General features: G+C 43.9%; 1 protein-coding gene across 1 annotated transcript in view; it reads right to left on the bottom strand.

Moving 5' to 3' along the window:
• Positions 1-21,313, bottom strand: part of tbc1d1 (TBC1 (tre-2/USP6, BUB2, cdc16) domain family, member 1) — a 47,324-nt gene that overhangs the window by 7,621 nt on the left and 18,390 nt on the right. The window contains exons 8-17 of the mRNA XM_030787721.1: positions 20,583-20,699; positions 18,752-18,850; positions 18,335-18,418; positions 17,730-18,004; positions 15,326-15,430; positions 14,752-14,871; positions 13,723-13,859; positions 6,777-6,968; positions 3,993-4,154; positions 3,414-3,575 (exon numbers count right to left, since the gene is read on the bottom strand). Of these exons, the coding sequence (XP_030643581.1) occupies positions 3,414-3,575; positions 3,993-4,154; positions 6,777-6,968; positions 13,723-13,859; positions 14,752-14,871; positions 15,326-15,430; positions 17,730-18,004; positions 18,335-18,418; positions 18,752-18,850; positions 20,583-20,699 (1,453 nt within the window). The remainder of the gene's footprint in view (positions 1-3,413; positions 3,576-3,992; positions 4,155-6,776; positions 6,969-13,722; positions 13,860-14,751; positions 14,872-15,325; positions 15,431-17,729; positions 18,005-18,334; positions 18,419-18,751; positions 18,851-20,582; positions 20,700-21,313) is intronic.

A 21,313-nucleotide genomic window follows, 5' to 3' on the forward strand; every position in this document is an offset into this window, starting at 1 on the left:
TTAACTTTTAAACTTATAAACCTGCACAAACTTGTAAACAATGGCAAACTGGCCATAATTTCCAGTTTGCTCTCCACTCTGCTTTTTCCTTGTACCGGTAATATTCACATTTGGACGATGCCGTCTCAAATGAGATCATGTCCGACATACTGCCAACAACATACCCGATTTCAGTTTCACAATGCCGGCACACTTATCCACTTGTCTTTGCCCATTGCTCCTGTAATTCACTGGAAAACTTAAAGGTTCCCAAACAGAGGACCTGAAGTATACGGGACTGTCCTCAAGCTCTGGCTTTGCGGTCGCCATCCTTACGAGGCTGCATCGCTGAACATGTGCTCATTCAGTTGCTAAGATACGGCTCCGTTCTGGAATTGGGTTTTTAATTTTAGAAACTGAGTTTTTAATTTTACTTCCACATACATAAATGTAGAAGAGAGGGCGCACTGTATCTCGTCGAGTATCACTTTATTCGCTGACGTTTCGGTCGACTGACCATCAGAGCGTAAAAAAAAAGTCATGCACGGAGCGTGCGTGGTTATAGCTAGACTATATTCACTCAGTTCACAACGCGCACCGAGGCGAACATCCTATACCATATATGTGTACGATGTATTTTGTCCCCAACACAAAATATACAGCTTCCCGTAACTTTAAACAGAATAATAATTTCATAATTTACATGTGTTATAGTGTTAACTGTGAAATGAGTTTTTTTTTTTTTTTACATTAGTAACGTAATGAGAGCTCATCAGGCTGCACCTGCAGTGGTTTGGCAGCGAGTTGGAGTTGGGGTGGTGGAGGGGATGGGGGATCGCGGTTCCGGAATACGAGATCGTGGATATTTGTATCGTGGTTTCGGTCTCGGTTTCAGAACCGTTACACCCTTAATACGTATACTATATTTTATGCAACTATGTCTTAATAAGAGGTTGAGAAATATGGCGTTGTTTTTCAACAGTTGGTCTGATTCATCCTAAAATCTGTCAAACTTCAATTCCCTCAAAATATAAAGGGAAGTGTGAGTACAGGTGAAATTAAAACTGCGCCACTGTATCTGCCTTACCAGTAACATCAAACTTCAGACTACACGACAATCCCACACATAATCACAGAATCCACAACTGCATTACAGACAGCTTCAAGGTAAGACATTTGAATATTTTGCACAAACATAGCAAACATGGTAAACTGCCAAAAAAAAAATATACCACAGAACTTTACATTTGCTAAAATGTGTCACCGTCGCTTGTCTTGAGCAAAAACTCGCACGCTCTCCACTAAGACCCCCACTGTATTTTCCAAAATGCTGTTTAGACATGCTTAGTGAGACATTCTTGCTTGTGGCGTCAAAGGGGCTTAAACAAAGCACAGGAATGACAGAAACAAAGTCTTGAAGAATTTAAAGAGAAAAGAGGGGGGAAAAAGGGGTAAAAAGCTTCCACATTTGACTGTGTAATTACAGAGGTACATTCTTTGACCAGGACAGTCAGAGTCAGCGCTAAGCCACTAAAATGCCAGGTGTGTGCGTGTGTGCATGTGTGCGTGTGCGTGCATGTGCATGTACACGAGTGTGTGTGTGTGTGTGTGAGTGTGAGACTAAATGAATGGGTGTATAGTATTTCCGAAGTCTAACGAATGTAGGCTCTGTAAGAGAGCTATTGTGTGTGTGTGTACATATATATGTGTATGTGGTATATATATATATATATATATATATATATATATATGTGTGTGTGTGTGTACACACACACACACACACACACACTCATATTTATTTATTTGTACGCAAATTAATATTCACTGTCATTCAGAGTGACAAATTCATACACACACACACGTTTAGGTGCACTTACCTGTAGGTATGTTAACATACGTGCGTGTGTGTGTGCGCAGGGGCTTGTGTGAGGCTACAAACACATTCCTTTGTGATTGAGCATAGTCTCTCTTCAGTGAGAATATGCAGCGTGCTCTCCCCCTCTCTTTCCACTGCCACGCTGATATGAACACCACAGACAACTCCTCTTTGTCTGTCCATCTCTCTCTCTCTCTCCCCTAAAACTTTTCATCTTTTCTCATCTGCTCTAAGCTCTTCATTCTTTCCGTCACATATTTAGGAGGCTTTAGTCATGATAATACCACCCTTAATAATATAGAGGGACAGTATATTTTACACCTCTTTTCCCGCACACACCCAGCTATATATATAGGGCGTTGTGCGGATAGGTTAGTGTGTGTGTGTGTGTGTGTGTGTGTGTGTGATATGTGTGTGTGTTAGTGTGTGTGAGTAATTCTATAACTGCCCTGATGTATGATTACAGCATGTTGTCTAGAAGCAAGCTGTTTTAAGAGCTCTGTGTGTGTGTGTGTGTGTGTGTGTGTGTGTGTGTGTGTGTGTGTGTGTGTGTGTATGTGTGTATGTGTGTGTGTGTTCGTATTTGTGTCTTTTTGGTAATCGCCTCATGTCCAAAACGACATTAATTTTTCAGACACACACAAAGTTGGTAATGGCCTAGCTATGCGTTTAATATTTCAGAACTGGAGTTCAAACCCAGTTTGACACTGTTTGGTTAGAGGCTTCAAAGCCTGGTAGAATCTTTCCATCGTTTTACATCAGCAGAGAGAGGGGGTGGAGAACTAAAACGCCAACATTCAGTGTCTGCGGACGTGCGCCGAGTGTGCCTTGGTCTAAAGGGGAGTGGGAACCGGCTTGTAAAAAAACATTTCTTCCTCCTGTTGTAGGAAGAAATGGTTTGCAAGCTAGATGGAGAAAGTAAAGGAAATTTTCACAATGAATGTCTGCATTATATCCGAAACAAAACGTGTATGAAATAAGGAAAGTCCCTTTACGGCAGAGGCAGCCTAAAGCCTAAAAGGTCGAATCACTCAGGTGTTTCGTACAATAGCTGTTGTTTAATGGGTGGGTCAAATGAACATTTTTTAAATTGTGATCTGCATTTTGCTGTTAAACCTAGCAGATGAGTGAGTTGTTTAAAAAACTTTTATTAAAGTATGTGTGTGTGTGTGTGTGTGTGTGTGTGTTCATTACTAACCTAAGCTTAGAACGTGTTGTTGCAAGTTGATTTGTTGTATAAAGGTGTGTGTATGGTGTGCATGTATGTGTGTATGTTCAGCACTAATCCAGGTGTATGGCTTCAGCATGTTGTTCTGAGGTTAGCTGTTTTATAACGTGTGTGTGTGTGTGTGTGTTCAGTACTAATCCAGGTCAATGAATACAGAGTGCTGTTGCGAGGTGAGCTGGTTTATAAGGTGAGTGTGTGCGTGTGCGTGTGCGTATTCAGTACTAACCAAGGTTGATAAGTATAGCGTGCTGTTGCGAGGTGAGCTGGTTTATAAGGTGAGTGTGTGTGTGTGTGCACGCGCGTGTGTGCGTGCGTGTGTTCAGTACTAACCCAGGTCGATGAGAATAGCGTGCTGTTGCGAGGTGAGCTGTTTGAGCAGCTCTTTGTATGGCGTGCCTGTGTTCGGAGGGCGGCTGGTGGGAACCTGCTGTCTCAGGAGGCACTGCTCTGATAGAAACTTCCAGATTTCTCCCCTGTGCTGTCTTGGAACGCCTGAGATAAGAGGAAAGAGTGAGGGAGACAGAGAGCCAGAGACACAGTGAAAGATCTTTATTGTTGACATTCCAAGTACACAGAGTGAACAAATGCTTGAGAAGTGTGTTAGCGCCACACAGATAATATTGTAGGACTCAGAGTTGAAGACATAGCCATGCACTTCTCACATCACACCTCATTTACTCTCAGAGTCTGATAAATCTCGTATTCCCCTATGCTGTCAACATACAAACATCACCACAGACAGGTACAGCAGCACAAGACTGCAGGTACATGCTCTAACCGCCATGTACAGGGTGGTTTAGAGTTCAGAAAAATGTGTGTGTGCGTGTGTCTGTATGAGAGAATGAGAGAGAGAGAGAGAGAGAGAGAGAGAGAGAGAAAGAGAGATCTGTTGGACGTAAGTTCTTTTACCCTGCCCAACTGCAGCATGGATCTTCTCCAGGTCGAACTTGACCTTTGACCTCCCTGCGGTCCCTAGCATCTTCTCCCAGACGAGTGTGACGTCCTTAAGGCACGGTGTGATCTCTTCATAGTCCAGCTTTAGACGTCTGCTCTGCAGGTCATTCTCTGAGGCTATACACGCACAAACACACACACACAGATGCACGCACGCACACACAGACAGACAGACAGACAGACAGACACACACACACACACAGAGACACACGCACGCACACATACAGAGACACACACCCACAGACAGCAGTCAACTATCACTCTTAAACATGGAGCAGTACTCAGGGGATGTGTGAATATGTGAATCAGAGAACTGTATCATGGCCCAGTATGGAATGAAAGAGATAGGAGAGACCTTGCACTAGGAGAGAACAGGAGAGGAGATGAACGAGGCAGGGGGGCTTAATATCTCATAATGTGTTTTTGTGTGTGTGTGTGTGGGGGGGTGTGTGTGTGTAATTCCCATATCTGTAACCAGCCCCACCCTTCATATCACACTAACTGTGAGCGCAGGAATAGATAAATGGAGCAGGAAACCCACAAGACAAATAGGGAGGCCCTCTCCACCCATCCAACAAGGGGAAAAAAAAAAAAAGAAAGAAAGAAAAGGAAGCACAACAAAAGGAAAAGAAGAGCAAAAAAAAGAAACCCCCACCCAATTACATATGTCTGCGAGAACTCAAACGTCAAATTCCACCCCTCCCTGACATGTCCAGTCCTCTATACCTCTTCCATGGAAACGTACCAACGGTAAATAAAGAAAATCACACGCAGGTTTTTTTTTTTTTTTCTTTACTTCAGTTGTGACCCAAATGTAATGTGTCAACACCTCACTCAATAGGTGTGGACGATTCTCTATTCACCCTGTATGTTTTTTTTGTTTTGTGTTTTTTTTTTTCCCTTTAGGTGGAGGACACGCCTCGGCTCAGGTGGAGCAGCAGGCGTGGTCGAGGATGAGCCGAAGGGAAAATAGGTCAGGTCGGCCCGGCAGGTTAACTTCTGACCCCGTCTCCGTGCCAACCCAGGTGCCCCGCCCCTGTCGTTCTCGGCACGCTCCGCCACGTCCCGTGCGGCTCACGGCAGAACTTCCAAAAGAACTGGGTCAGCGCGGCGAGCGTTTCATCTGCCGTGACCTTCGAGGGGCCCCCCCGGGTTAAGTTTTCGGGCTTGGGCTTCGGGCCCAGCGGCAAACGTGCTCGTGCGTGTGATCGTGCGAAGAGGGTATTTCCCAAACTCTTTGTTAGTTTTGAGTCACAGTTTACTAATTACTAGAGTGAGAGTACACTTTCCTCATCCGCTTTCAGTGTTCGTTTTTTATGTTGTGCACAGCTTGGATTATTAAGTGGTTCGGAAAAATGAGCGATTAGTGAATCGCCGCCGACGGCTTTGTTCGATTTTCACAAAGGAAAAAAAACGAAGTGTGATTATTTTGGCCTCAGCTGTTTTGGAAACACCTCCAAATCAGAGCGAACAAATAAACAGCAGCCTCAGGCCACGTTTATGTTGGTCACCGTTACTTCGCAAAAACGCCAACGACAAACTATCCCGACACAGATTTGGGGCTCACCCAGTTTCCTGTAGACTTTACAAAAGGTAAAATGTTTTAGAATTTTAATGGGTCCTAAACTGGCTACAGCACTTTATCGCTGTTTGTTGTTCTATATTAACTGTACCAACAACAACAACAACAATCGTTTTATTTATGCCTTTACCTGTTCTCTCAGTCGGTACCACTACTAGTCCAACACAACTAGAAAAGCGAGTAAAGCTATCATCACTACTGGGGCTGCTATACTGTTAATTGCTGTTAACAAGCTAGTCGCCTATGCTTTCTCCACTCTTCCAGACATCCTCCCAAAAAAAAACCCCATTCTCTTTCATTCTGTAAACCGTGCCACACTGTATTAAACAGACTTCCCAACTCCACACCACCATCTCTGCCTGCCACGAGTCTTCTCTCTCTCTCTCTCTCTGTCTATCCACTCTTCTTCTCTCTTTCTAACCATTCACATTGTTTCACTTTTAAAAACCACTCTACGAAAGGTGCTTCACTCTAATGTCTTAGTGCTGTATAAATACCCTCCCACTCCCTATGCCCCTACCCCTCTAGTTTTCCCATTTCCTCCCTCCTTCCATCCATCTACACAGTTATGTCACATTTTTTAAACCGTGCCACACTCCATACAGTCTTCTTACTTCTTTCAGCAGAACTACCACTCGGGCGGCGCGGCGGCATAGTGGGTAGCGCCATCGACTTACAGTGTTCACCCCTAGGTGTGACTGGGTTTATCTGTGTGTCCGCCTTGCGACGGGCTGGCGACCTGTCCACGGCGTTTCTCCGCCTTTCGCCCGGTGAGGCTCCAGCAACCCCCCCCCAACCCTAATTACGATAAGCCGCTCGGAAAATGACTGAACGAAACAAAATACCACTCACACCCTTCTCTCTGCTGTCGGTCATCACACACCTATACCATTCATCTCAAGCAAACTTTAAGTGTTCAACAGTTCTTCTCCAGTTTCAGGGTGCACTGCATCAGGTTTTGGTCGCACGTGTTTCTGGGTGTGGGGAGCATCTTTGTGTAGATCAGGCACTGCTGTGTGTGTGTGTGTGTGTGTGTGTGTGTGTATGTATATGTGTGTGTGTGTGTGTGTGTGTGTGTGTGTGTGTGTGTGTGTGTGTGTGTATGTATGTGTATGTATGTGTATGTGTGTGTGTGTGTGTGTGTGTGTTTGTCTCACCCTGTAGTTTCTGATTTTCTTTCTCCATCCTCAGCAGCAGGATCTGTTGTAAGATGGCCTTCTTCCACAGTTCCCGGAGCTCCGCCCCACTCCGCCGCCTTCTCTCCTCTGGCACCGCCCCCAGGGCACTGTCTCCAGCCCCGCTCCCCAGGGCCATCCTGCCTCCCACCTCCAGGGAAGAGTCACCCCTTTCTGAGGAAGAGAAGGGGAGAAAGATAAAGAGAGAGAGAGAGAGAGAGAGAGAGAGAGTGACATTGATAATACAGTATAACGAGATATGGTCACAACTGCTGTATTGACATTCCTGCTGGTATCTCTGGGCACTCTTTTATACATGAGTGAAGCTGAGATATTCCAAGACTAAAGTATCAAAATGAAACTGAAGGAACGGACAAGGCAACACGGGGGCATGTTTGCACAGGACTCGATGAATGGTGGTGGAACTTAATGACTGTGTGTGACTAAATTCACTTTCTAACTGTGAGAGCAGCTCTGTGGCCAACGGGTTAACCAGCATGTTTACAGTAATTAACACTTGACAAAGGAACTAAACCACAGACCATCACGTAACACACACACACACACACACACACACACAAACACACGATAAAAATAAAAGTTGAGGACACCACCCAAAACTACAGGGTGGATCCCAGACCTCAAAATACTCAGTTTTGTTTAGAAAGAAAAAGACAGAGAAAGAGAGAGAGAGAGAGAGAGAGAGAGAGGGAGAAACCTGTTTGTGTTGTAAACCTTGAGGGAGAGAGAGATGAGCTGAAGACCTGATAAACGTTTATCAGATGAGCATCATTTCTCAGGAAATACAAAGCCCGTGTGCTGACCTCAACTGACTGACACACACACACACACACACACACTCACGCACATGCCCCACACACGCGCACACACACAAATCTAGACACACACAAATGTGCGTCAGAGATGCACAAACACACTTGTTCACACATCAGTTCCTTAAAGACAGCGCTTGAGCCTTCGTGAGCAAACACACACCCTGCACTCACATATAGACACATCGGTGTGTAGCAGTTTTGTGCCGAAAGCGAAAACTGCGGTCCTGCAGTGCTGGGTTCGGTTCGCGGTGTGTGTGTGTGTGTGTGTGTGTGTGTGTGTGTGTGTGTGTGTGTAATGAACCGCGGATTTTCTTCTTTCATCTCAGCTCTCGAAAGTGATTTTCTTTGTTTTGAAAATGGGGCAAAAATCACAGGGAACCTGTGCTCTCGTGATCAGCGAACATTCCCCACTCTGTCTCCTCCCGACAATTACGAAAAACATTAAAATCACAATTCGAAGTCGACACGAAAAACCTTTCCTTGATGTTTCTCGCCGAGATAAAAACCGTGTGGACCACGTTTATCGCGTGTTGCGTGCATGCTTGAACTGAGCGGATTTACAACAGTTTTAACGACAAACGTTGGCCGAGCACTCGTTTTAAATAACGACAAAAAAAAAAAAACAGGAAAAGGTAAGGAGGATTAGCTCTCTATCATTCTCGTTTTTTAAGGAGCTGTGTAGAGCTGCAGCAGTTTGTATTAAAAGCTGTGTTTTTGTTTTAAATTTATATGTTCAAATTAAGAAAACAGAAAAAAAAAAACCCTCAGTTTTAAGTTCAATTTTGTTTGAAGCTAAACCGTGATACAAACTGAACCGAGGCCCAAATACCAAGGTATAAACTGAACCTTGAACAGGGTGAACCGTCACACATCCAGTAGACCGACCGACCGACCCACACACACACACACACAGGCTTTTAAAGGCACTGGGGTATTGGAAGAATACTGCCTATATATTGCTGTATCTTTATGACATTACATATCATTGTTATACATCAACTGTATTTATCAATACAGTTGTATATCAATACAACCGTATTGATTGTACCACTGTACAACTATACAATCAATACGATTGTATAACAGAAACCATATTAATCCCTGTTCAGAAGATAATTAGATGATTCACAAAAAGTGCTGAAAGCCCAGTGTCAGTGAGCTGAGCCTGAGCAGACATACCATTCCATGATTCATCCTCACCGAGGTTTTATCCCTGCCTGTTCACTGGAACAGTTTGTTTACATAAGTCATTTACATAACGCACTGACAGCTGATGGACTAGTTCAGATTGGTTCTGTTGGGAGGCCTGCAGAATGACCCTTTACAAAATTTCTTTGAATCCATTCTACACTGAGCCCTCACTGGTTACAGTTTTGAGGCTTTAAATGCTCACCCCCCCCCTCTCTCCCTCTCTCCCTCTCTCTCTCTCTCTCTCTCTCTCTTTCAGATACCTAGTTATACACAATTTTTACACATATATACGTGTGTGTGTGTGTGTGTGTGGTACTAGGTCAGTGCAGAACTGTTATTACAGAGTAAAGATCAGTACCTCCACCCTTGTCTAACACATTGTAAGTAAGCATGACTTCTCCTACCAAACACACACACAAACAAACTCAGGTAGAGAAGACACATACAGACACAGGACACATACACACATCGCTGACCCAGTTCTGCTCATGTGAGTGGCTTTTATACAGAAAGACATTGACGCACTTGGACATCCAGGCACCAGACACTCCCTCAGCACAAACACCAACACACACAGACACAGACACACACAGTAACCACTCCCTCTGTAAACAAGCTATCCTACAGGCCAAGTCAATGGCCCGGCCACTGCGCGCGCACACACACACACACACACACACACACACGCGCGCGCACACACACACACACACACACACGCGCGCGCGCACACACACACGCACGCACACACACACGCGCGCGCACACACACGCGCACGCACACGCGCACACACACGCACACACACACACACACACACAACCCGAACAAACTATCCACATCATCAGAAAGAGACAGACACTCAGGCAGAGAGAGTCAGCCCCCCCCCCCCCCCCCCCCCCCACACACACACACACACACACACACACACCTGCACTAGGGGGGAAGGGGAAAAAAAAAAAAAAAAAAACTGTTGCTTTTCTATATGCCTTCTCATACAAGACCACACCTTACACAAACACACGCTTGCATGCACATTGCATGTCTGCACGCAAACAGAGATAAGAAACCTCTACATGTTTTCTCAGTACTTTACGTACGTACGTATGTATGTATGTACAGGACTGATCAGTCACGGCACATGGTCCGTGAATAGACTATCCTCACATAACCTGAGAAAGGCATACTTCAAACCGAGTGTGTCCAGAACCCAGTCAGCGCTGTCAGTTAACACCCTGCTTTACAAAGCGACTTAAACATACACAACACAAATGACTCCACAATAAGAAAAGCCCGCCTGTCCCCAGCGCCCTTTACAATTTGACAACATGATGCATGAAAGTACACAGATGAAACGCAGTCACATCCGTCATGTGCACAGGCATGCTGCCCTCAGCCACACATGAACCCTGCTTCACGTTCTGCCTGTTCTCTGCTACTGGGTAAAAGTGCTCAAAACCAGGGTCACACGAGTGCAGTGACGGAACGGTGGAAAGGTGGAATGAAACCAAAGGCACGGAAGAAGAGGAGAAAACACATCGTAAATGTCTAAATGCGAGGACAGAGGAAAAGTCTTGGTGGAGAGTCTTTTGTTGTGTGAAAATGGTTGAGAGTAAAAAAAAAAAGGGGGGGGGGGATGATATGGGATTAGCAATAAGGAGGAAATGTGATAACTGTGCTCTGTGACATTCTCCTGTCTGTGATGTAAAACTCTTCACAGTATGACTTTCTCACTCTCTCACGCATACGCACACACACACACTTTCTCTCTCTATCTTACACACACACACAGATGCTCTCTCTCACGCACACTTGCTCTCTCTCTCTCTTTCTCTCTTACACACACCCACACACACACTTTCTCTCTCCCTCTCTCTCTTACACACTTGTTCTCTCTCCCTCTCTCTCTCTCTCACACACACACACACATACACTCTCGTGCACGCATGCATGCACGCACGCACACACACATACACACACACACTCACACTCACACTCACACACACAATTTCTCTCTCTCACACACAGACACAGACACACACACACACACACTTACAAAAACACCTAGGGGGATAGTTGCAAAACTCACTTAACTAACAATTTTCTAAATTGTAGACCAATTATAACAGGTTTACAGTATACAGACAGGTTGAGAGAAAGACAAACAAAGACAGACAAAAAAACAGATAAAAAAAAAGAAGAAAGAATGAAAGACAGAGAATTGTGAAAGACAGTACTTCGGAAAACTTTGAAAGGCTTTGGAATCTCTGTCAAATCCAAAATCTTAAAACACATTCCGCACTAAAAAAAAAAAAAAAAAAAAAACCAAGAAACAGCGAGACAGAAGAACCAACTCCTGTCTTAACATCCATACACAAAACAGCAACTGACAGGTTATAATCTCTGAGATTAACAGTTGATGGGTATTTTCATCAACCGGATTACACCGGGGGGGAAGATGAACTGCCGTTTAAGGCATCCACGTTGCTTGGCCGTCAGCCAAAGATTCCTCAAAAACAAAAGGGGACGTGTCAGACACCTGCTCGTCACTTACACATTTCTCAATCTGCCACCGCACTGTTCACGCAGAGAATCTGCCCTCATTCTCGCCGATCCAAGATCCACCAATGTCTTTCATCATCCTGAAATATGAACGCTGTTCATAAATAAAAGCACTGATTGCAAAAAGGCTAGGAACACAAAGCACCCAAATTAAAAACGACAACGACTATAACTAACAACAACGACAACAAAAACTCATCTTTTTTTCCAACGGTTCTCTCCCCTCCACCGTGATGCAACCACTGACTCACAAAATCAGTGACAGAGTTGCGCTGTGAAAGTTACGCGTTTGACTCAACTATGATTAAACAGATCGTTTTTGTCCTTTTTTTTTTTTATAACATCAAGGAGTTTAACCTCTAAATCCTTACCATTTGCTATCAACAAAATTGACCTTTTCCGTCAGAAATATGGGTTTACGTTATGAAAAAACAACAACACACTAATACCTGACCGCTTTCACATACTGTTGTCAAAAGGTGGCTAAAGTCATCAACAACAGCACAACCTACAGGACACTACCTGTTACTGCACCTACCACTCAACAATGACCTCAGATCCCAAACCAAGGAGAGATAAGGATTTTTTTTTTTTTTTTTATAACCTCTCAAAACTTTAATCATTTAAAGAGACTTCGTAGCACTAAGATTAATCACTTACTAGACTGCCCTTCCACTTCCTCTGTGAGTTTTTTGGGTAGTTGCCTGTATTACCGCTATTTAAAACAAAAAATAAAAAAAACACAATGATAGATAAACTACCCGTGTAAGCCATAATATGTGGTACGCCCCAGTGGAATGCGTCGCAGTTAAATGAGCTCATAAAAATGAAAACTTGTTTGCCGTCTTTTAGCAAACAAACATTAACCCAGAAAACTGAAGGGGTTAGGGTGGGGCCGTGTGCGGGAGCGAAATAGACAGAAGGCCATCAAAAGGTCAACAGCAGCCGCGTTAAACCAGAAAGATTTTAAGAGTTTGCGTTCCCAGTAAAACGATTTACCTGTTTTGTTCTCTCTATCTTTTTAAATCCCCACCCTCTTTCTTAATATTCCTAATTTGCTTCACTCTTCCTGTTCCTGGAGGCAAAGAATGTGTGTGCATATGTGTGTGTGTGTGTGTGTGTGTGTGGGGGGGGGGCGCAATTCAAACTCAAACCAAAACTAGTTCAATCTATTTGTCTAGCAGTGCCATGATGATAAAGCAGCCGATAAACAGAAGCATGTGTTTTGGTGCAGGGCCAAGACAGAACCTCCTGTGGGTAATGTAAAAAACACCGTTGGGAAACGTTGATCTAACCTGATTTTCCAACTGAATGGACCTCCCATTTAAAAAAGAAAGAAAGAAAGAAAGAAAGAAAGAAAATTGCTATGGTAAATGTAGAGATTGGATTTGGTATATTTACAATTCAGTGCAAAATTTTTTCAGCATCTGACGACAGCTGATTCATACCCACTGCTTATGGCACAGGCATGGCTGCTGTATCTTTACTAGCTGTTAAATATCTCTTTAAAGTGAGGAATTAGTCAGTTCCTCAGTGGTCAAACTTTTCTCTCACAGACTTCTGTTTGAATTTGTGGAGGAAAAAAAAGAAAACAAATAAAACCTAGGCCAAAGTTCAAAGTTTGAGCAGTTTACGGGAGGCAATTTAAAGTATGTCACGTTTAAAAGTTCCAGTGAAATGATTGCCATTCCTCTCCCAAACCAAAGCCACTTCCATAGAAACATGGAACCGTTTGGAGTCTCCTGTTACATGTAACTCTATTGCACAATGGAAAAAAATAACAACAGGGAAATAAAATAATAACTAAAACACACACACACACAAACGCAAACACTCACACACACACACACTCACAAACATGCTCATACACACTCACTCCTATTGCTCACATGTTTTCAGGATTGACTACATAGTATGATATAAAAGTTGTTTGATAAGCAAAACAGAGATACCTTTGGTACACCACGTGGGCTTGGATCTACATATGTATATATGTATGGATCTACACATGTATTTATGCACCTAAACATAAGCATAAGCTCTGGCGAGTCTGCGATATGATCCCTGAGTGCAAGCGTGACTGTGAGATTGAGTTACCTGCTTTTCATTAAGAGTCTTTATAATAAGCTTGTCTGGTGTGTCTGTGATGTGATCTGTGAGTGTCTGTGATGTGATCTGTGAGTGTCTGTGATGTGATCTGTGAGTGCAAGCGTGACTGTGAGATTGAGTTACCTGCTTTTCATTAAGAGTCTTTATCATAAGCGTGTCTGGTGTGTCTGTGATGTGATCTGTGAGTGTCTGTGATGTGATCTGTGAGTGCAAGTGTGACTGTGAGTTTGACTTACCTGTGGGATCGGAGCTTTTCTGAGGAGTAGCGACTCTGAGGAAGATCTGCTGTCTCCAAGAGTGTCTTCGGCTACGCAGGGGACTGTCTTCTCCCACGACACACACCGCTCTAGGACTGGACAGCGCTGCCACATCACTGTACACACACACACACACACGCATACACAGCATACGAGTGACACCAAGCACTGCAGCTCTCATCATTACTCAATCACTCAACACGATTAATTCAACAGCTCCTATAATCACCTCCTGTGGGTCCAGACTCCTGCTGGATTTCCTATAAACCAAGCACTGTGCCCCCTGATTGACTGAAAAGTGCACGTACGTGTTACTCAGTTAAAAAAAAAAAAAAAAAAGAAAGAAAGAAATCAGTGCCTAAATGATGGGCAAAACCCTTATATTTGTCCTGAGGGACTCTGGACAGCCAGGATCAGATTTAAGGAAATCCTGCGATGGACTATCCAGTCCTAATCTTAATTTAATCCACATTATAATCTATAAACCTTTATAGAACCCTGTAAACTCATCACCAAAGCTCACACCAATTCACCACTCTCACCCACCTTCCACAGTCCATAGAGACAAAGACTGAAATAAAGAGAGATAGAGAGGGAGAAAGAGAAAAACACAGGCACAATAATGAGGGAGGCAGAGACAGAGAGAGAGAGAGAGAGAGAGACACACACACACAGTGAAGAGAGAGAGAGAGTTAGAGAGAGAGAGACACACACACAGTGAAGAAAGGGAGAGAGACAGAGAGAGATGCACACACAGTGAAGAAAGGGGGAGAGACAGAGAGACACACACACAGTGAATAAAGGGAGAGAGACAGAGAGAGACACACACAGTGAAGAAAGGGGGAGAGACAGACAGAGAGACACACACAGTGAAGAAAGGGAGAGAGACAGAGAGAGAGAGACACACACACACACACACAGTGAAGACAGGGGGAGAGACAGAGAGAGAGACACACAGTGAAGAAAGGGGGAGAGAGAGAGGTGAAGTGACACAAACGGAGAGGGTACCTTCTCCTGGGGGACTCAGTGTTATCGTCATTCTCCTCTACAGGGGCGAGAAATTTGAGGAAGTTTGGAACAGAAGAGGATGAGTGCATCCTTGCCCTCAATCCACTGAGACCAGATGGACTGAGAGAGAGAGAGACGAAGAGAAACAGAGAGAGAAAGAAAGAAAGAGGAAGAGAGAAAGAGGGAGGGGAGGCAGAAGAGAGAAGAGGAGGCAGGGAAACAGACATGGAAAAAAGGTAAGAGTTACGAAAGCCTTTTTCAAACCTGTGTGTGCGTGTGTGTGTGTGTGTGTGCGTGTGTGAGTGTGAATGGTTGTAATTATGTTTGCAATATCATATTACAACACCTCGTACAATAAGCCGATGGTTTTGCCGTGCGTTAATCTTTAAGGCTTTCGTGTATACGGATAAGACTTTATATAAATCGTAGAGGAAAAAAAAAAAACACAGATGAAGAGAACACAAAAGTGAAAAGACATGTAAGCATGATTTAAATGATGAGAAACGAATGTTCAGTTGCGAGGCGATGGATGATGGTCATGCGACAAGCCAGGGTCCAGAGCGAAGCGTCTCACCTCCTTTTGGGGGGTCGCGACCCTGGCTCAAGGGCTAGGGCGCGCGGCCTCATCGGCTTTGGACAGACAGGAGCAGGAGAGGAAGATGAAGATGAGGATGAGGAAGAGTGAGCAGGGCCAGAGGAGACCTGAGCAGGATTGCTACTGGCATCATTAACCTGAGAAGGCCTGCCAGCCCTTTAGAAGGAAAGATAAACAAAAGAAAAGAAAAAAAACAAAAAAAAACAAAAGAAGGGTGAGAGATATAAAAGAAAGAATGTAAGGGAGGGAGGGAGAAAGAAGGAAAGAAAAGAGAGGAGCAAAAGAAAGGAGGTACAGAGGAAGAGAGAAAGAGAGGGAGAGAAAACCAGAAAGAGAGAAAAAAGGAGGGGGGACAGAAAGGATGTTAATAAATAAACGTAAGGTCACAAATTAAAGGAAGTGAGGGTGGAACAGCGCCCCCAGGGAAACCCTGGACAGGAAGTGGGTACATTTACAGGCAGGAAGTGAGAGGACTGGTAAAACCATGGCAACGGTTACCGTAGTTTCTAAAAAACCCCACTCCACAGGAAGTAACGGTGAACTAGAACAATTAATGTCAAAGAACCAGGCTATCTAAAGAACAAAAGAGCACAAACATCTTGCCAGCTCTCGATTCGCTTTGGAGCCGTGTAGCTATGGCGATTTTGATCACTGGAGCCAAACAAGCTGAGGCAGTTTCACCAACTCTGGCACAACCTGTCCGAACAAAAGGCGTGGCCTCGCGTGTCAAATTCTGACAGTTTAAACTACTTATGACAAAGCAGTAAGCTTACAATGAACGTGTTCCAATAAAGTGCAAGTGACAGAAAAAAAAAGAAAAATGTGGCTGTGTGGTGTGATCTGGTGGACAAGAAGAGGTGGAGTAACAGAATGTCTGAATTCACCAAACAAACAAACAAACAATAAATAAATAAACAGAGACAAAAAGCATCAGCCAATGTTGAGGCAGATAATGCAGCTAAAGTCAGAACCCACATAAATTATGAACTAACAGCAAACTGCATGCGTGCAATTTATTTTGTTGTTTGTGTGTGTGTGTGTGTCTGTGCGTCTGTGCATTTGTGCGTGCGCACGTGTGTTTGTGCGTGCTTGTGTGCGTGTGTGTGTGCATTTGTGCGTGCTTGTGTGTGTATATGCGTGTTTTGTGTGTGTGTTTTGGCTTTGTGCCTCAGATGATCTGAGATGTATGTGGGACCTTTAAAGGCATTTTATTAATGAATGAATCTGAACAATGCAGATTTAATGGATCACAGGGTTCCCACCTATTTTCACTGACAAGATTCCAAAACACTGCCACGACTTCTCAATAACCTTTAATGAAATTACCATGACCTTTCTCTACTTACAAGTAGGAACACAAAACTGTGTACTGAACTCCACAGGTTAAAAAGTGCAAAGCTTTTTGCTAACAGGTTAAATGCGTGGTTTACTTGCTAGCATAGGTGGCTTTGAAGCCATATATCTTGTATAAGCGATAAGGTAGGGCTACCCTATCTGTACTCAGCCTACGACTAATCCAGATTATTTTCAAAGCAGTGGCACTATGACACGAGCTAAATCCTAGGTTATAAATCGTATTTGTCGACATCGGTAAAGCGATCGTTTGGACCCCAGCAAAGTGAATTATTTACCCCAATTAAGATCGCTAGCATTTACTGTCAGTCACATTGTTATCAGACAAATCCAGAGAAGGCTTTGGCCACTGATGTTTTCGATAGAGATAAAACAATTTGATCAACATGATGTCTGACAAACGAAAATTAGATTTCCTATTCATTTACACTACTGAGGACGTGGCGAATGATTTGGACTGAAACCTCACGGAGAGTGAAACGAGATTGGATAAAATGTGTTTTCTCCTCTCACTCTCTGCTACCACACTGTTTAATGGGAGTAGGAAGCGATCAGATTTTTGTGACTTGCATTAACTCACAAAACATACAGTAAGATATACTTTATCTCCTATGCTCCTGGTGTGACAAAATTAAGTTTTATGACTTTTCCAAAACTTTCAATGAATTTACTGAATTCCATGACTTCTCCAGGCCTGGAAAATGGGATTTTAAAATTCCATGGCTTTTCCAGGATTTCCATGACCATGGGGACCCTGGGATCAGTAGGCAGTATGTGTTACAAGAGACAATATATGATAATTAACCTCTGACATATCTAATCTTTCAATCAAAATCTATATAGATCATCGCTACTTCAAAAGACAGAAAGAAATGAAAACATGAACTAATCTCCTTTGTTAGTAACACATATTGATGGATGAAAACACCCACATGCATGCACACACATACACACACTCTCTCTCTCACACACACACACACACACACTCTCCCTCTCTCTCTCTTTCACTCACACCCACACTCTCTCTTACTTGCTCTGGTGTGGGGTGTCTGTGCTGACAGAGTAGTGGCGGACCAGTTTGGGTTTGGTGGCAGCGGTGGGCTCTTTGGGAGGTAAGGGCGGGTCACTGGGGGAGAGAGTCGGGGAGTGGCTGATGGTGCTTGCTCTCCGGCGGAACGCCTGCGGCGGGGGGTCGCGACCCGACTGGGAGGTGTCCAGACGCTTCAGGTCCCCTGTGGAATTGTGGGATCTCAGAGGGGTGGAGGGCAGGACAGGAGAAGAGAGAGGGTCATCCAAGGACACATCCTGAGAGAAGGCATGAGAAAGAGCAGACAGAGTGTAAAAAGAGGCTGAAGTCAGTATCATACAGCATTAGCAGGTATCTGAAGACATGGACTACTTAACAAAACCTGGGACGCTTTATGTGTTTCCCTATAAGTACTTAAATAATTACAGCTATATACAGGGCCAGATGTGGTAACGTGTAAAGTCTTGAAAACTACTGATCGCGCAGTGTAGACTGTAGACTTTCACAGAGAAAGGGATCCTGGTTAGATTAAGAGTGATGGAGGCCTGGTTAGGACAGAGAACAGAGCTGGCTGGTGATTCTGTAAAGACTGAGGGGAGGAGTCTAACCTGGGTCATGCTGTTGAGTGTCGAATTTGAGGACAGGCTGTTTCCTTCACTACAGTCTCGTTGTGCTTTAGTCTTACCGCTGCCCTGTGAGAGTCAAGCGCCCGTACGCACACACACACACACACACACACACACACACACACACACACACATTAGTTCCAGTTCATCTTCTGTTTTTTTTTTTCTTTTTCTTTTAACTATCTCGAGAGAAATAAAGCATATGGTCAGAATGGCTGTGATTAATTAATCTACATAGAAATGACACATCAGACAAACATAAGAGTCACATACTACATATCTGCCACACATCACTATGGCTGAGCCATATAAGGTCTGACAGTGGACTGTAGAGCGAGTGTGTGTGTGTGTGTGTGTGTGTGTGTGTGTGTGTGTGTGTGTGTGTGTGTGTATCTCTACCTTCCAGATTCCTTCTAGTGACTCAGTGAGAGATCTCTTAGCTTTAGTCCTGAGCAGTTCCAGACGCTGTCGGCTGGCACTCATACTGCCATCAGAGCCCTCCTCACACGTTGCAGGGACTGTCTAAACACACACACACACACACACACACACAAACAGACACGCAAGCATACACACACGTGCACGCACGCACGCACACACACTGCAATCAATACAAAGGCATTGTATAGGGGACACATATTTACACATATTACAGCGGTGTTTATTGATAACATTACTTGTGGTGGTAACTTATTTCAATCGACTTTCACATTTTCACTGTGTTTGAATCACATTCAACAAATACAAAAGAATTCACTGACAAATCCATCCCTCTCTCTACCATGGCCCCAGAGTGCGACCAAAAATCTGTCAAGTGCGACTAAACATTTTCACCGGTCGCACCAGTCCGCCTGACATTTAGCAGGTCTGTGTGTGTGTGTGTGTGTGTGTGTGTGTGTGTGTGTGTGTACACGTGTGTGTACGTGTGTGTGGCATTAATTTCTTTTTTCCCCCCTTTGCGAAGGCCTGCCCCTGCTCTGCTTCTGATTGGCTCCAACCCTGGGTGGGTGGGGGGGGGGGGGGGAAAGGCCGGCATGTCTGCGTGAAACCACACCCTACTCCTTCTCAAGACATCACAACCTTAAAACATACCGCTAATTCAAAATGAAGAGAATTCTTGAGTGTTTTTTCATTGAGAAAAATGCCGCGGTGCCTGTTACACCTGTCCCCTGCCCTGAGAGGCCCAGCCCAGACCCGACAGCGTCGGCGGAGGTACCGCTCCACCACCTGTCTCCCCCGTCCCCGGTACGATGCCTAATCCTGACCCAACATCTTCCAACTATTTAATGCAAATTAATGCTTAAACTTCACATCAAATCACATAAGTCACATAAGAAATGTATTAGCTGGAAAGAGGTGATTAGAACAGGATAAAATAATACTGGTTCATGGAAACGGATCTAGTTGCATCAATAAGGGGTTTGTTGCAATTTTATCATGTATTGCCATTACAGTTGCCTTAGACAACTTTTAAACCGACAGCTGTTCACAATTCCTCCCACAATGAGGACAGTGTACATTTTTCATCCGCATAACACAGCTGATGGAAACACGCACAGACATTTCCTTAGCCGCATTTTCATGAATGCGCTTAAAATATGCAAATCTGTTGGGTGGAAAACCAGCCGCTATCTTGAAGGTTTACTGTGGAACCACAGTCAAGACTAAACTTGTTAATTGGCTAACAGACATGTCAGTCAAACCCATCAAGCATTATACAAATTAAAAAAAAATTAGAACACATTTTCTTTATTTCAGGAGCGTTTGTCATGATATTTTAGCTATATTATCAACAATAACTTTTTTATTTGTATTAAATGAAAAAACTTGGGGGGGGGGGGGGGGGGGGCGTATGCATCTTTTGGGTGGGCCTAGGCCCATCAGGCCCATCCGTCCTGTGGCCGTGACAGGTGTGTGACCGGCAGAGCAGCCCCCCTCCCCTGCACCTTTATCTCTGTTTACAGTCATTTACATAATGTGTTAAGAAATGACCAACGTGTATGGGAACTGACAAAAAAAAGGTAACGCTTAAAATATATTATTGCGGCGACAACAGGGGCGGTGAAAAATTTTGGGTGCGCCTAAATGATGTGCTGGTGCATCTAAATGAAAAAGTTGGGCCCACCAGTGCAACCAATGTGAAGAGTTAGTCTGGAGCCCCGTCTACACTACTTCTACATCTGTGCGTTCGTGAACAGAGGGAATCAAAGAGGAGTGTGTGTGTGTTTACCTGTTTGGGATCTGTGTTGTTTGAGTGTGTGTGATTCTTCTGTTTCTCCTCGTACAGTCTTCGCAGACAGGAGACAACCAGCTCGTTTTCCTCCTGCTCAGACTTAGGCCTGGCTTTCTATACACACACAAACAAACACACACACACACACACGCACACACACACACACACACACAAAATCAGACAAACAAACGTCAGCACTGGCTAGGTTTCAGACACATTTACATGGTTTCAAAATATTTGCATTTGGTCCAATTTACAGTCCAAATCCAAGAAATGTTTGATTCCACGTGGTCCAAGCCTTTGTGTGTAACAAAGGAAACAAAATGATTTTCACAGAACATAAACTGAATATCACAAAAAAGAAAAAAAAAAATTTCACTAGAGCCTTACGAGGGTACTGTTTGAGATATTTTATGCAAAAATGTAAAAAGACAATCATATTATGAAGCAACCTGTGGTTCACTGAGTTGTATTTGTTCAGTAGAGATACTCAAACCACGTCATTTTACCTTTTTCTTTCTTCATAAAAGATCTCAAAGAGTGTCCTCATAAAGATTTCCTAAGGGTGTTTTGAAACTCTGTGCATTTCTCCAAATCTCCACAAGGTGGCATCCTAACACAGAGATGGACTTGTCTGTGTCTGAACGCCAGGTCCACCCATAACCAGTGTGATCTCAGCTGAGACTCTGAACAGTATGATGAATGGAGTTTACTAACGTCACGGCTTA

Source organism: Chanos chanos, chromosome 11, assembly GCF_902362185.1.
Source record: "Chanos chanos chromosome 11, fChaCha1.1, whole genome shotgun sequence".
Classification (NCBI taxonomy): Eukaryota; Metazoa; Chordata; class Actinopteri; order Gonorynchiformes; family Chanidae; genus Chanos; species Chanos chanos.